This window comes from Pipistrellus hanaki (assembly GCF_964339955.1).
Source record: "Pipistrellus hanaki genome assembly, chromosome: 12".
Taxonomy (NCBI): domain Eukaryota; kingdom Metazoa; phylum Chordata; class Mammalia; order Chiroptera; family Vespertilionidae; genus Pipistrellus; species Pipistrellus hanaki.
In genome coordinates this window covers 16,495,099-16,509,939 of record NC_140514.1, presented here as the reverse complement: position 1 = coordinate 16,509,939, position 14,841 = coordinate 16,495,099, and the positions used below count along the sequence as shown (strand labels likewise).

The 14,841-nt window shown below is 39.3% G+C and overlaps 1 protein-coding gene across 4 annotated transcripts in view; it reads right to left on the bottom strand.

Moving 5' to 3' along the window:
• Nucleotides 1-716: 716 nt before the first annotated feature.
• Nucleotides 717-14,841, bottom strand: part of RMDN2 (regulator of microtubule dynamics 2) — a 35,510-nt gene continuing 21,385 nt past the window's right edge. For all 4 annotated transcript variants that reach the window (XM_084901457.1, XM_084901456.1, XM_084901455.1 and 1 more), the window contains exons 4-11: nt 13,275-13,377; nt 11,695-11,755; nt 7,194-7,269; nt 5,964-6,041; nt 5,057-5,155; nt 3,220-3,273; nt 3,051-3,131; nt 717-1,034 (exon numbers count right to left, since the gene is read on the bottom strand). In XM_084901457.1, coding sequence (XP_084757583.1) covers nt 978-1,034; nt 3,051-3,131; nt 3,220-3,273; nt 5,057-5,155; nt 5,964-6,041; nt 7,194-7,269; nt 11,695-11,755; nt 13,275-13,377 — 609 coding nt within the window. In that variant the 3' untranslated portion in view covers nt 717-977. The remainder of the gene's footprint in view (nt 1,035-3,050; nt 3,132-3,219; nt 3,274-5,056; nt 5,156-5,963; nt 6,042-7,193; nt 7,270-11,694; nt 11,756-13,274; nt 13,378-14,841) is intronic.

The window sequence follows — 14,841 nt, the reverse complement described above, 5'->3', positions numbered from 1 at the left end:
CAAAGGAAACAGTTCCTACAGCCATTAAACCTTAAGTGGTTTTAGATTGATTGTATGGCTCTGACCCTTCTTTGCTCACGGGACAGGCCCCGGCAGGGAGCCAGGACAGCTGGGTCGAGTTCCTGTTCTCTCATTTGCTAGGTATGTGACCTCCAGCAAATCCACCCTTTGGCCCAGTTCCTCCATGGGAAAATGAGGATGGCATCACTTTCTGAACCTATGTCAGCATGTGAAAAGCTTTCGTTGAAATAGGAGATGTGGTAACAGTTTGAAAAAGTAGTTTAATATGAAGATAAAGCAGGGTTCGTTTTCCATCTGGAACTTCTGTTAAAAAGTATGTTTTTATAAACTTCAGAGAGAGGAAAAGAGAGGGGGAGAGAGGTAGAAACATCAAGGATGAGACAGAATCATTGATTGGCTGCCTCCTGCATGCCTCCTACTGGGGACTGAGCTTGCAACCCAGGCATGTGCCTTGAGTAGGAATCTACTGTGATCTTCTGGTTCATAGGTCAATGCTCAACCACTAAGCCATGCCGGCCAGGCTGTATTTCCTCTTTTACCAATGACTAGTTCACATCCTTTGCCCACTTTTTCATCCACATGAAGGAAATTACTTTGTTTTGTAAAAGTTTCCATCAAAGCAACAATGAAACACTCACCGAAGTCCATTTTATTGGATTGATTTAAGTATTTTATTTAAAGAAAGATTAAAAAAAAAGATTCTAGTTTATTGATAGGAAAAAATATAAAGCATACATTTTTAAAGATCATTTTATACTGACATTATAGAAACAGACTTCTCCAACTAACATGATTGGTGGTGTGCTACTAGTGAATGCATTCTACAGAAACATGGCTTTACCTTCAAATCTGAGTGTATTGCCCTTACATAAAAAGAGGATAATAAAAAACACAACTTTAATAAGTTTAATATTTAGTAGACCACATCTAATTTGTTGAAGAGGAAGTTCTTTTATTTACTTCTTCATCAAGGCCAGGCTTATTTTTTTCACCTCTTCCTCTGCATCTTTATCCTATCAAGAAAGCACAAAGACGCAATGAAAACTCACACATTCCTCTTGATACTCAAGATACTTGGAGGTAGAGCTCCACTGGGTGAGGGGAGACTTTTCTGAATGACCGTTACAATGAAAACGTGGATTTCTGAGGCCCAGGCATGTCCCAGATCTCTGAGAACAGGAGCACCGTGGAGAACTATGTCTCCACCAGGTGTGGAGGGGCAGCAAACAGGAAGGAGAGTGTATTAATGATAACACTGTTTTCTTCTTCAATTATCAGTCCTAGCCCTAGCAGCAGGGTCTGAAGAAATCTGAGATTCCACTGTAAGACCCACATAGGCAAATACACATTTCATTACTGACATTTTCAGGGACTTTATAGGTACGATTAAAAATCATACATGTTTGCCCAGCCGATGTGACTCAGTGGTGAGTGTTGACCTGTGACCCAGGAGGTCACGATTTGATTCCCAGTTAGGGCACATGCCTGGGTTGCGGGCTCGATCCCCAGTAGAAGGTGTGCAGAAGGCAGCTGATCAATGATTCTCTCTCATCATTGATGTTTCTATCTCTCTCTCCCTCTCCCGTCCTCTCTGAAATCAATAAAGATATATATATATATTTTAAAATAATATATGTTTATGATTTTTAATCTTATACTTTTAGCCATATGTTTTATAGGACTCCATATATACTATCATTTCTTTAAAACAAGTGTGTAAGTTAGAAACAGTGGCAATAAATTCAAGTGGTAGCATATCCTATTCATTTTTATATTTAACAAACATTAACCCAGCACCTATCAGAAAGAATTTAAGGAATGTGCCGAAACCGGTTTGGCTCAGCGGTAGAGCATTGGTCTGCGGACTGAAAGGTCCCAGGTTCGATTCTGGTCAAGGGCATGTACCTTAGTTGAGGGCACATCCCCGGTAGGGGATGTGCAAGAGGCAGCTGGTCGATGTTTCTCTCTCATCGACGTTTCTAGCTCTCTATCTCTCTCCCTTCCTCTCTGTAAGAAAAATCAATAAAATATATATATTTTAAAAGAATTTAAGGAATGTAATACATTTAAAATAAACATATGAGGAAAATTGGACAACACAGATGTCTGAAGTAGCTACTAGCTAGATTTTTTTTTTTTAATGGAAAGTTCTTCAATAGCTTTAATTATAAACATTAATACACTGACTCAATTGTAGTGTCTGACCAACTAGAAGTTTACCTTCTATCGAAATATTAATATTTTGTGAAGGTTGTGGGAAAATATGATGACTAACCTAGGGTGTTAATGTATTATTTAAAAGAACTTACAAAAACACCATCATTTGTGTTTATCTTTGTTGTCCTAGGGCAGCGGTCAGCAAACTGCGGCTCGCGAGCCACATGAGGCTCTTTGGCCCCTTGAGGGTGGCTCTTCCACAAAATACCATGGCCTGGGCCAGTCTATTTTGAAGAAGTGGCGTTAGAAGAAGTTTAAAAAAAATTTGGCTCTCAAAATAAATTGCAGTCATTGTACTGCTGATATTCGGCTCTGCTGACTAATGAGTTTGCCGACCACAGTCCTAGGGCTAGTTCAGTGCCTGGCACCTAGAAGTCCTAAATAAACGTCTGCTAAATTAGTGGTTAGGTGCTGGAACACAAGAACACTAGGAAACCAAGGCTAACCCTAACCCTGGGACACGCCTCCTGGTCTAAGGTGGGCAGCCTGTCCAACTGCCTATCGAGGTCTCATCACCCGCTCCCCGGAAGTATGCTGTCCCTGCTCTTTCGGGTGGGATTTGTCCCGTTACCGAACAAGCATCAGGATGTCTTAACTGCCAGCCCATGATTTGTGAGTCCCTTAAAGACACGAGGGGTCTCCTGGTGAAAGGCTACCTACAGCAAGCGTTAACACTTTGTAGTTCACACTGAATCCAAGCCGAGAGGTTCTATATGGAGCAGTGCTCCAGAGGTATGCCAGCCACTGTTGACATCTGAAGCTGGAGTAGGTCTGGTAAAATAACAGCGCTCTTTGGCGCCGTCTGGGCTCACCTCTCTGGTTATACAAGGAAGCCGCTTTGCCAAAGCACAGAACTTCCTGGCATTCTCTATTTGCTTAAGATCCCTGTAACACTGGAAAACAAGAGAAGAGCCAATGTTAAAGGTAATCGCATTTTATGTAATGGATTCAAAGTGATCTTAAAACAGCTGCTTGCATTACCTTGGAAAGATAGATGTAATTGGCCTTCGAAAAATCATGCTGTAGCTCTTCAACCTGATTTTAAGAGGAAACAGGAAAGAGAAAAACAGGGTTTTATTCAAGCAACAAAAACCTCCGGTGGAGCTGAAACCGGTTTGGCTCAGTGGTAGAGCGTTGGTCTGCGGACCAAAAGGTCCCGAGTTCGATTCCGGTCAAGGGCATATACATTGGTTGCGTTCACATCCCCGGTCGGGGGTCGGGGGTGTGCAAGAGGCAGCTGGTCCATGTTTCTCTCTCATCAACGTTTCTAGCTATCTGTAAAAAATCAATAAAATATATTTAAAAAAAAAAAAAAACCCACCGGTGGAGAGGACGTATTTCAATAAATCAATAAATCAAATATTAGCCAAATTGAAGCAAACTGTCCTAAGAACTTAGGTTGGGTGTGTCTCATCTGAATCCTTTTATTGGTTTCAGAGTGTCCTTTGGGTACAAAATAGCTTTTTAGCTTATCCATTACAGTGAAATTATCATCATGGTCATAAAGCTTACAAAGCAATGGGATCCTTTAAGGTTTGGGGATTTCTTTGTATAACCATCTCCCCGCTTCTTCTGCTCTATCCTTTCTCTCTCTTTCTTTAGAGAACAAAATCACCGGTTGTGTACTCCCAAACAACTGAGCCACCGGCCAGGGCTCAGACCACTAACTCTTCCAGAAAGCATTCTAGGCAGCCACTAGCCACTGTTCAGAAAGTGCAATGAAATCATCTAGTGCTCATTGTAGACTATATGATCTCTAATTCCCTCTCAGTTCTACAAGATTGATCCTTGAAGCACCCCTCCTCCCAAAAACAAACAAACAAACAAACAAAACCAAAACAGCAGGTACCATTTGTTGGACAATACAATTCAAAGCCTGATTTTGTCTGTACTGTTATAAATCTGAAATCATAGGTTGGGGTGGGGGTTGGGGGGGGAGAATACCTTAGTACTAGAAGAATCTCTAATTAGTCCCAGACAAAGATGAGGGGATTAGCACAGCGGGAAGTTGGTTATATATGGGGTATATTACACATTTACATGGGTGCACACACATAGTGCTGCTTAGAGTTCTCTTCATGTAGCGATCATACATTTTCAGACACCAGTGGAAATACTGATTTGGCCTGATGCCCCAAGAATGTTTCTAGACCTGTCTGCAACTTATGGAATGGCTTTTAAAATAACTCTTCCTTTTGGCATCTTTTGAGTCTTTAAGATTAAACTGTTGCCAAAACCGGTTTGGCTCAGTGGATAGAGCGTCAGCCTGCGGACTGAAAAGTCCCAGGTTCGATTCCGGTCAAGGGTATGCACCTTGGTTGCGGGCACATCCCCAGTAGGGGGTGTGCAAGAGGCAGCTGATCGATGATTCTCTCTCATCGATGTTTCTAACTCTCTATCCCTCTCTCTTCCTCTCTGCAAAAAAAAAAAAAAGAAAAAGAAAAAAAGAAAAAAAGAAAAAAAAATCAATAAAATATATATTTTTTAAAAGATTAAACTGTTGTCTACACTAGGCTAATCAGGAGTATTTGAGTCTAATACTGAGGGCATACATTCTTTTAAACATTCCCGTGACCTGGAGAGTTGCCCTTGGACTTGGTAATAAGGGCTATTGTACCTGCGACCTAGGGCATAACCAGCTGCTGCTTGGATTTAAAATATAACTCACAGTATGAGAAGCTTAAAACAGAACTAGGATTCACACTGTTAGAGGTCTACACGTGTAGACAAGAACAGTTTCCTTGACAAGGAAAGGTAGGAAAGACTGACCCAGATAGAACCCAGTTTGATACTAACATAATGGATAGATACAATATACCTTAAGGAAATTTTGCAAAGCTTCTTGTGTAGTTGAGGTTGGTACTGTTCCAAACAGAGTAGCAGCCATCTTTTTCTCAATCCAGCTCAGTTGTGAGACCTGTAAATACAGAGCAACATTACTCTTAGAAAGGGTTCGCCTTTTGAATGGATAACCTCTCCCCAATTAGAGGTTTGTGCATGTATCTATGTATTTATATACATATAATATATGTAAATGGTTATCCATAAATAACATATGAGAGGCATCAGCTTTATGGTATTGATATTTTACTTCCTTTTTCATAGTTCAAAAAACTCTGAACTCTGAAAGCATTGGCTACAAAACCAATTTGAAATACTTGTAAGAAGATTTTCACATTGGGGTGGGGATGAAGAATAATGTTAAATTAACTTTGTTTGTTCATCTGATTCATGTTTCTCGGCATAGAGGTACTAGCTACAAGATCCTGCCTTTGCTTTCTTCTTGCCTCCTCCATGCTACCAACCCGACCCAGAGGGAAGCATCTCAGAAATGTAAACAGATGGACAATTCTCAACCCAGAGGGAATATAGAGTGAGGGCCCAATTTACATATTGACAAGCCAGGGGACATTTTTAAACCAATAACCATCAAAATTAACTACCATATTACCATTTATTTTTTTTTGTTTATTTTCTTTGAAAACTTTTTCATTTCCCCCAAATATGAATATTAGATCTTTATTATAAATAAATATATAAAATGTTAATATAAAACAAAAATTATAAATTATAAAATATATAAACTCAAAGTTTGTAATGTTTTTATCTACTTTCCTATAGTAAGCAATAGGTAAAACAATGAAAGAATGAATAAGTCACTGAAAATATGTCATACAATCAGAATATACTCAAATAAGATTTATAGATAAAAATATTCAACTTACAGCATAACAGTATCTTCCATTGAGGTAATACAAAAGGGGTTCTTCAGGTAATAATTTGATTGCTTTATCTAGATGTTCCTGCAAGAAAATCCCAAAGAAATATCTCCTAAGGTTTCAAGGCAGATTCCTCCTCAATTCCTATCATTAACACAACTCATTATTATCAATAATTCATTACCAAACATGATTGCTCAGAACTAGAACCAGAACTGTGACTATGATTTAATAAGACTACAGATAACTTAAAGCCAAAATCCATATATATATGAAAGGCTAATATGCAAAGTGTCTCCTTGGGAGTTCGACCAGGAGAATAGGATTTTGATGGTTTGCTATGGGGTGTGCTGCCCACCAGGGGGTGACAGAGAACATGGCAGACAACTAACAGCAGCAGCAGCAGCAGCAGCAGCAGCAGCAGCAGCAGCGATGGGGTGCTGAGGGAGCGAGGGAAGGAGGAGGCAGGTAGGCGGGGAGACAGGGGAACCTGATTGGCCCTGACCACCGGCCTAGGGACCCTACCTGTGCACTAATTTTGTGCACCAAGCCTCTAGTGTCACATTAAAAACAGAAAACACCCAGTCACATTATTGTCTGCCCTTGACTAGTGCTCGATTCGGAGGAAAGCTTATAAATATCAAATGGTGAGGGTACAATAGAGGAAAAAATAGCAGAACTGGATGGGAGAGAAATCTACTCCACTGATATCATCAAATGGTTACAGAGGGTTGAAGAACAAAAAACTCTCTGCCCATCACTATAATTGTTGAAACTGAGGGGTTACTTATTGAGCTATGACAACTATAGGCACATTATACATAACGTGTATTATATTACTTATTTTATTCATCTACCACAGTCATTTTAAGGCAGAGATTGGATTCTACTCTAACTGCAAATCAGAAATGCAGAAGATGTTACCTAATTAGTCCAGCCATGTTTACAGTATTAGTGAGCTCATGGTCAACAGGCTAATTCTCTATCTTTGAATATACTCGTTTACTATGTGATTTCTTTCGGGATCTAGAATAATAAAATCTCTAATCACCTAAACAGTTTGATTCCTTTTGGCACAGTCCTATTTGAAGAATGTCATTTCATTTTATTTAAATAAAAAGGATGAGTTCCTAGAGGTTAATTTGTTGAATAATTTCATTTAGACATGTTAATATGGCTACATTAAAACATTTTTGCTCCGCCCTGGCCCAAAACATTTTTCATATCAAGAAATACCTTGAAGCAATATCCATAGTTGATTTTGTTTTGTAAGCCCTCAAACTCGGATACATAGCCACACAAAACTGCGTACCTGAAAAAAGTAAAATCAGTGGATGTTGTGTGAACTTTTATTCAAATACCACCAAATAGAACAGTTAAAAAATGTCTTTGGCCTAGCTGGTGTGGCTCAGTTGTTGAGCGCTGACTTATGCTCCAGAAGATCGTGGTTTGATTCCCAATTGGGGCATGTGCCCAGGTTTCAGGCTCGATCCCCGGTGTGGGGTGCGCAGGAGGCAGACAATCAATGATTCTCTCTCATTATTGATGTTTCTATCTTTCCATTCCTTTCCCTTCCTTCTGAAATCAATTGAAAATATATCTCTAAAAATGTCTTTGAAGAAGTCATTAATATTTAACAAAAGTATTCGTGTGGATGCAAGGGCCCTGGAAACAATGAATATTTGACGTGAATGTGAGACCAGTTTCCTCATCTATAACTGAGGATACCACCACCATCTGCCTCATATGCATGCTGGGAGGGTAGATCCTCAAAACATGCAATTGCTTAGAATACTGCCTGGCATATAGTGAGTTTCAAGAAATGTTAGCTGCCACTATCATCATCATCAACATTAAAGTCACAACGAGGCTCTCAGGAAAAAATCTAATCATGCAAGGATTAAACTGAGAAATACATTGGATCAACAAATCCCTGCTTCTTCTTTAAAAGTTAAAATTAAAATGTCAAGGCCTCCTTTAATGTCATTTGAAAATAAAAATAAATATGATGACTCAAACTAAATAAAAATCAAGGTAATTGTAGAAAATGCTTTTTCAAAAAATTCCCCATATCCTTCTATCCTTTCTTGGAAATCCTGCATTACTAGAGCAGACCATGGATTGTTTACTTTTTTTTTTCCATTGGGAACATAAAATTTATATAAATACTTGACTGTAAATTGAGTATGTTGTCTGTTCAGCAGTTTGCTTACTCTAAAAACTGGGGATGTATTACTTTTCACAGTCCGAGTGCTTCTGTCTATGCAAAAGTCTTTGGAGTATTTATTTCAGAGTGTTTCTGTCTTAGGCAAAAATATTCATTTACCTAAGCATTTCAAGAGGCAGTGTTAATTTTCACTTGCATCATCCTAACTGAAACGAAAAAGGGAATTCTGGGTGTTACTGATCTCTGTTGTTTCTGTGGATAAGCGTAACTTTCAAGTTTAAATGTGAAGTGAACAATTTTCTTATTTTGGAACAGTAACACTGTTTCTGGACAGAAGATCACATAGTTCACATACCTTAGGCACAACCAATAAAAAATGACTACTTTTCTCTTTTTTCTTTTTTCTAAAATATTTTTATTAAATTATTATCTGTGTACATATTTTAACATTGACCCCCCTTTCATACATACCCTCCCTCCCCAGAGTTTTGTGACCATTGGTTGTACTTATATGCATGTATACAAGTCCTTCAGTTGATCTCTTATCTTCCCCAGATATCCCTACCCTGCCAGCTGTAATTTGACAGTCTGCTTGTTGCTTTACTGTCTTTATATCTGTCTTTTGGATCATCAGTTTATAATGTTCTTTAATATCCATAAATGAGTGAGGTCATGTGGTATTTCTCTTTCATTGACTGGCTTATTTCACTCAGCATGATGTTCTCTAATTCTATCCAGGTTGCTGCAAATGATGAGAATTCCTTCTTTTTTATGGCAGCATAGTATTCCATTGTGTAGATGTACCAAAATAAAAAATGACTACTTTTCAATGATGACTTTTTGGAACCTTCGACGGCGGAAGCAAGAGTGATGACTAAGCCAACCTACTAAAAGTGATGTGAACACTTACTAGATGAGGAGATACTACTACTACTCGCAAATTGTCAAATCAGAGTGCATTTCACACACATCTCTGCAGCCACAGAGAACTTCTGTTGAGATCACAGGGGGAGAAAGACTCTTGAATTCACCGGTGGAAGCCACTACTGTCCCTTCCATGTTCTTTGGAAATGTTCTCTGTTCTGTCATTCCTCCCAAAGAGTTCCAGAATGTGGAGCAGCGTCCCACACACCAGTGTCTCCAAACTCCCTGTTTTTGTTATGGGTGTTGTAACTTATTTGGACTTAAAACCTTAGGCCACTTTTTAAAAAATAAACTTTTATTTTAAAGAAGCTTGTGATGTTCAGGAAAGGTGCAAACAAAGACAGTACAGAGTTCTCATATACCCATACCCAGTTTTCTCTATTGCTTTCATCTTACAATACTAGACTATGTATATCACGACTGTACCAACATTGACCTACAATATTGATCCATCTTCACAATGAACCAATATTAATAAACTATTAACCAAACTCCACTTTATTCAAATTTCATTTGTTTGTCCCAAATGTCCTTAAATTTTGACACTTTCTCCCCCATCCTTTCTTCCTTATTATTCCTATTATTTAACACCTTGTTCTGTATTTTTTAACATGTGACAATCTTTTGAATTACTACTATTATCCATCATATGCCCTGTTCCTCTTAATTCGTGTTATTTTCTAACTTCTATATCTTTTCCCATTGACAAAACTACTAACCACGCTAGTGTTGAAGACATAGAACTGGAACTCTAGAATAATCTCCATATTGAAAGGATATTGACAATAGCTATTCTGTGGAACAATGAGGCCCAAACCCTCCTGTCAGCATGGACAGCTCAGAAGCTTGCCCACATTTCTATCTACATCCTGTTCACAAAAATTTTATGAGTGAACTTGCACTAATGCCTTGCTTAAATCCAGATACACTGGCTCCATTTCCCTATTCCATCTACTAGCAAGAAAAAAGACCATGTCACATTTTAAGAAAATCCATATTGGGTCTATTTGAACGTCATTATCCAGAGATTCACAGAAGAACACAACTAACCATCAGGGCTGGAATCAAGGAAAAGAATCTATGCTCACCGATCTACAGCGGTGGAATCTATCTTCTATTTTCTCAAAATGAGAACGACTTAATGCACCTGTAGTAGTTCTAGGCTTTTATAGTGCTCTCGGCACATTCTCTCCAAGTTATTCTTAGAAAGAAAAAAACATATGAAATATGTACATTTTCCCTCACAAATAATCTGTCACTAGAGTCTTATGTTTTGTTTTGTTTTTAAAATCCCTTCCAAAGTCTGCTTCTTTAAAGTCTAAAGTACTACTGATCTTCTTACATATCATAAATTCACAGTACACATGACCACTTTTTCCCAAAGGATCACCACTTCTTTCCTGACAATTAATTCCACCTACATCTCTGGGTGGGTGCTGTTGTTTTTTACACTGTTCAGCACTAAAAATGTAATTTAAATTGTTACTTCCTAAACTCTCAAGTCCACGGGAACTCTGAAGGAAGTTAATTCACAACATGGTCTATTGCCTCCATCTAGAGGTCATTCTAGCTACACACATCTTGACAAAAACTCTGTATTTTATTGACATTGGTGTGGAATATATCTTTAATAATCAACAAACAGTCTTGTTTCAACAACTACTAAAACAACTCAATTCATTTTCCTGTAGCACTTCTGCCTGAGCATGAATGCTATTTATACTGTACAAAAGTAGAGGAAGAATATAATGTGAGACAATACTGAGTATTTAAGAATATAAGCTCTGCCTTTGTTTTTCCATTTGTTGTGTGAACCTTGGTTATTAATCTACTCATCAATACACACACACAGCCTTGCTTACCTCATCTATGAAATGAAAACAAGTTGTTCTGTAAATCACACGCTCTGAGGCATGTGGATACAATTTGTAAATAGTAGATCACAACACGTATGTAAGACATTATTTATAATTAAGGTCAGGCCAATTTGGCTAACAAACTGCAAACCATTAGTGGTTTTAGTTTCTTCGTTCCAGAACTCAAAGCTTGTGTAACCTTAAGGTTACAAAGCAACTTAATTTTGGAAAAGATGAAGATGAAAAACAAGTCTTTAAAAGAATATGGTTTTTCAGTTATTCCCTCAATGTTAGTCTTTTAGGATAAATATTCCTGAGGATTTTCGTCTTTTATTTCAAAATGAAGGCTTATAAACCATCACATAATCCTGTAAACCATGGATCTGCAAACTTGCTGCAGGGCCAGCTAGCGACCCTGTGAGACTGTGAGGTCAGAGCATTTCTGCTGCAACTATTCAACTTCATCGTTACATTCTGGTTAGAAACAGCATCATTTTAGCTTTTGTTTTTCCTGTTAAATTAGTTTTAATTAGAATTTATCAAATTACAAGCCACTCGACTCGGTAGATTCACTTATGAAATCTTCAATGAAAAGTTCACCTTAAATGTATTGAAAATATATACAATGAAAAATTCCTGAGAATAAGCAGAACAAGAACAGCTACTGTTATCTACTAAACAGGTTTTGCAGTGAATGTGACAGACAGGTTAAATAAGTCAATCATATTTTTACATTTCATTCACAGGGGCATGTTAGAAATTAAAGGCTGCATAAATTTTACGTACTTACCACAGATGACAATATCCATTATTGGGGGCTTTAGTAACAGCTCTTTCACCTAATGTCCTTCCTGAAAGATAAACGGACTTACAATTAGTACCTCTGTGTGGGTTGGTGAGTTATTGAATTAAATTAGTGGTTTCCAAAGTATGGTCCCAAGACCAAAAACCTCACTTGGAAACTTGCTAGAAAGCAAAAGTTTTGGCCACAGGGGAGTGTTTAAAATTGAGGACTCTCAGAACATTTAATATTGATATACTTTAATTTTTCTCAATAGACATTAAAAAAAATCAGTTTGTTCCCTGTGGTTAAATTTTTATTTACCTTCAAGTTAATAAATCTTTTGTCTACATTTTGTCTATGGCCTGCGCGATGAATTGCTATGGAAAAACGGTCCCCACAAAGCGGGTGGTGACTATGTAAAGAACAAGAGAAACCTCAGAAGGAAGGTAGAGGAGGGTGGGGATGAGGGGGAGAGATCAACCAAAGGACTTGTGTGCATGCATATGAGCCTAACCAGTGGTCATGGACAACAGGGGGGTGGGAGCATACATGGGGAGGGGTTTGAGATGGGAATGGGGGCATGAGGACAATTATGTGATGCCTTAATCAATAAAGAAATTTAAAAAAAAAAAAAAAGAGAGAGAGAGAGGGCTGCTTCCCACCCTCCTCCCACTGAAACAGAATTATGGTGCAGAAGTCAATTGGCAAGGAAAACTACGGTTCGAGAAAAGGAATTACTGGAAGTTTGAAAATATTTCCTTCTTGGAAACAAAGATGACAGAGAGACTTGGAAGGAGGTCTGGAGGGCCCTGCCTTCCTACAGATTCTTCCTCCTGCTCTTAGACAAGGAAAGCTTGGAAAAGAGAGGACTTTGGAATGAAGGAATTAAAGAAGTTTAATGTCAAATTATTACCCTGCAGGTCATCAGAGATGGCAGTTAAGGAGCTTTTTGCCAGAAAGGGTCTTGTTATGCAGTGTGAGTCCTGGGGCCATGTGTATGTATAGACAACTTGATGTTCTGGCTGGTTTCCTTTCATTGTTGTTATTACGGAAAAGTTAAAAAATATGCAAGAGTATAGAGGACAGTAGAAAGAGCCACCATGTACTTATTATTCAGCTAAAACAATTATCTGCTCAAGGCTAATCTGGTTTTATTATGATCAGTTTTGAAAAAACATTCAAGTCTGAGTAGTTATTTCTTCGTGGCACCTGGAGTTCTCGGATATAGGAAGTAGGAGCGTTATTTTAATTGCCGTGAAAGATTGTTGCCTTCTGCCTGGTATTGGTTCATGAAAATTACTTCATGTCTCTTCTGGGGTTTTATAAACATTAAAAGCTAAAATCTGAGATTTTTAGTCGCCTATTCGTTTATGCTCACATCTTTTTAAAGAACATATACTTTAGTCCTAAAAAAAAAAAATTTCCTGTCCTTAGACTATGTGTATTTTTTAGTACCAGGATATACTGAAATAGAATAAACATATTAGTTTTAGCTAAGATACTTTAGCTTTAATTAAAATTCATTAGTGTTTTATTATTGGCAACAACTGTCACTTGAGGAAAATCAATCTTTACAAAATACTTACCGATATTAGCATAATGTTTCTTTTCTTCTGTATTTGTAGACAGATCAAACATGTCTCCATAAGCACGAACTAACCGCCAAATAAACTCTATTTCATCTTTAAACTGAAAAGATAGACCTGCACATTAGATGAACTCACTCACTTGACCAGACTATAACTGTTTTCCACTGAAACATCAAAAAGATTAGGCAGGTAAGCTGGTATTTATAGATGACTGAATCTATTCCTGTGCATATAACATTTTCAATTAAAATATTCCTGGCTACAGAATGTGATTTAATTTAGTGTAACATGTGGAACTGAAAACTAAGTAATACTATCCAGGCACTGGCTCCCACATACATGGAAGAGAGAACTGACAAGTGCCAGAGTCCATACCTCCCCCTGGGTTGTAGTATCTTCTCATTTCCTTTCTAAGATATTGACTATCGATATGATGCTTCAATGAACATTTCAGATAATATCAGTAAGTTACTACAGATCACATATGCTCTAAAGAGCAGGCTTTTTTTTTTTTAACCCAAATTACTAAAATATAATCCTAGAGATTTAAAAACTTTTAGACAATGTGTTTAGAGTTGCTAGATCCTCAAAGATCAGGCTTGTTCATGGGAAAGAGATTTCTTGCTCCTTGAGATACTGTAAACCCATATTTGGTGGTGGTGGAGTGATATGGTGGTGGTGGTGATGGTGGAGTTGGTGGTGGTGGTGGTGGAGTTGGTGGTGGTGGTGGAGTTGGTGGTGGTGGTGGTAGGGGGGTGGTGGTGGTGGTGGAGTGATGTGGTGGTGGTGGTGGTGGTGATAGTGGAGTTGGTGGTGGTGATGGTGGAGTTGGTGGTGGTGGTGGAGTTGGTGGTGGTGGTGGTAGGGGGGTGGTGGTGGTGGTGGAGTGATGTGGTGGTGGTAGTGGTGATAGTGGAGTTGGTGGTGGTGATGGTGGAGTTGATGGTGGTGGTGGTGGTGGAGTTGGGGGGTGGTGGTAGTCGGGGGTGGTGGTGGTGGTGTGGTGGGGGGGTGGGGGTGGTGGTGATGGTGGAGTTGGTGGTGGTGATGGTGGTGGTGGTGGTGGTGGAGTTGGGGGGGTGGTAGTTGGGGGTGGTGTGGTGGGGGGGTGGTGGTGGAGTTGGTGGTGGTGGTGGTGGAGTTGGTGGTGGTGGTGGAGTTGGGGGGTGGTGGTGGTGGTGTGGTGGGGGGGTGGGGGTGGTGGTGATGGTGGTGGTGGTGGTGGTGGAGTTGGGGGGGTGGTAGTTGGGGGTGGTGTGGTGGGGGGGTGGTGGTGGAGTTGGTGGTGGTGGTGGTGGAGTTGGTGGTGGTGGTGGTGGTGGAGTTGGGGGGTGGTGGTGGTGGTGGTGGTGGAGTTGGGGGGTGGTGGTGGTGGTGTGGTGGGAGGGTGGGGGTGGTGGTGATGGTGGAGTTGGTGGTGGTGGTGGTGGTGGTGGTGGTGTGGTGGTGACAATGGCAGAGATGGGCTTTCCCAATTCATCCCAACATTAAACACTGAAAACCGATCGCTGGTAGAAGTAGATTAAAATACTGCTGGTGTTGTCCTGGGTGGCTTGGTTGGTTG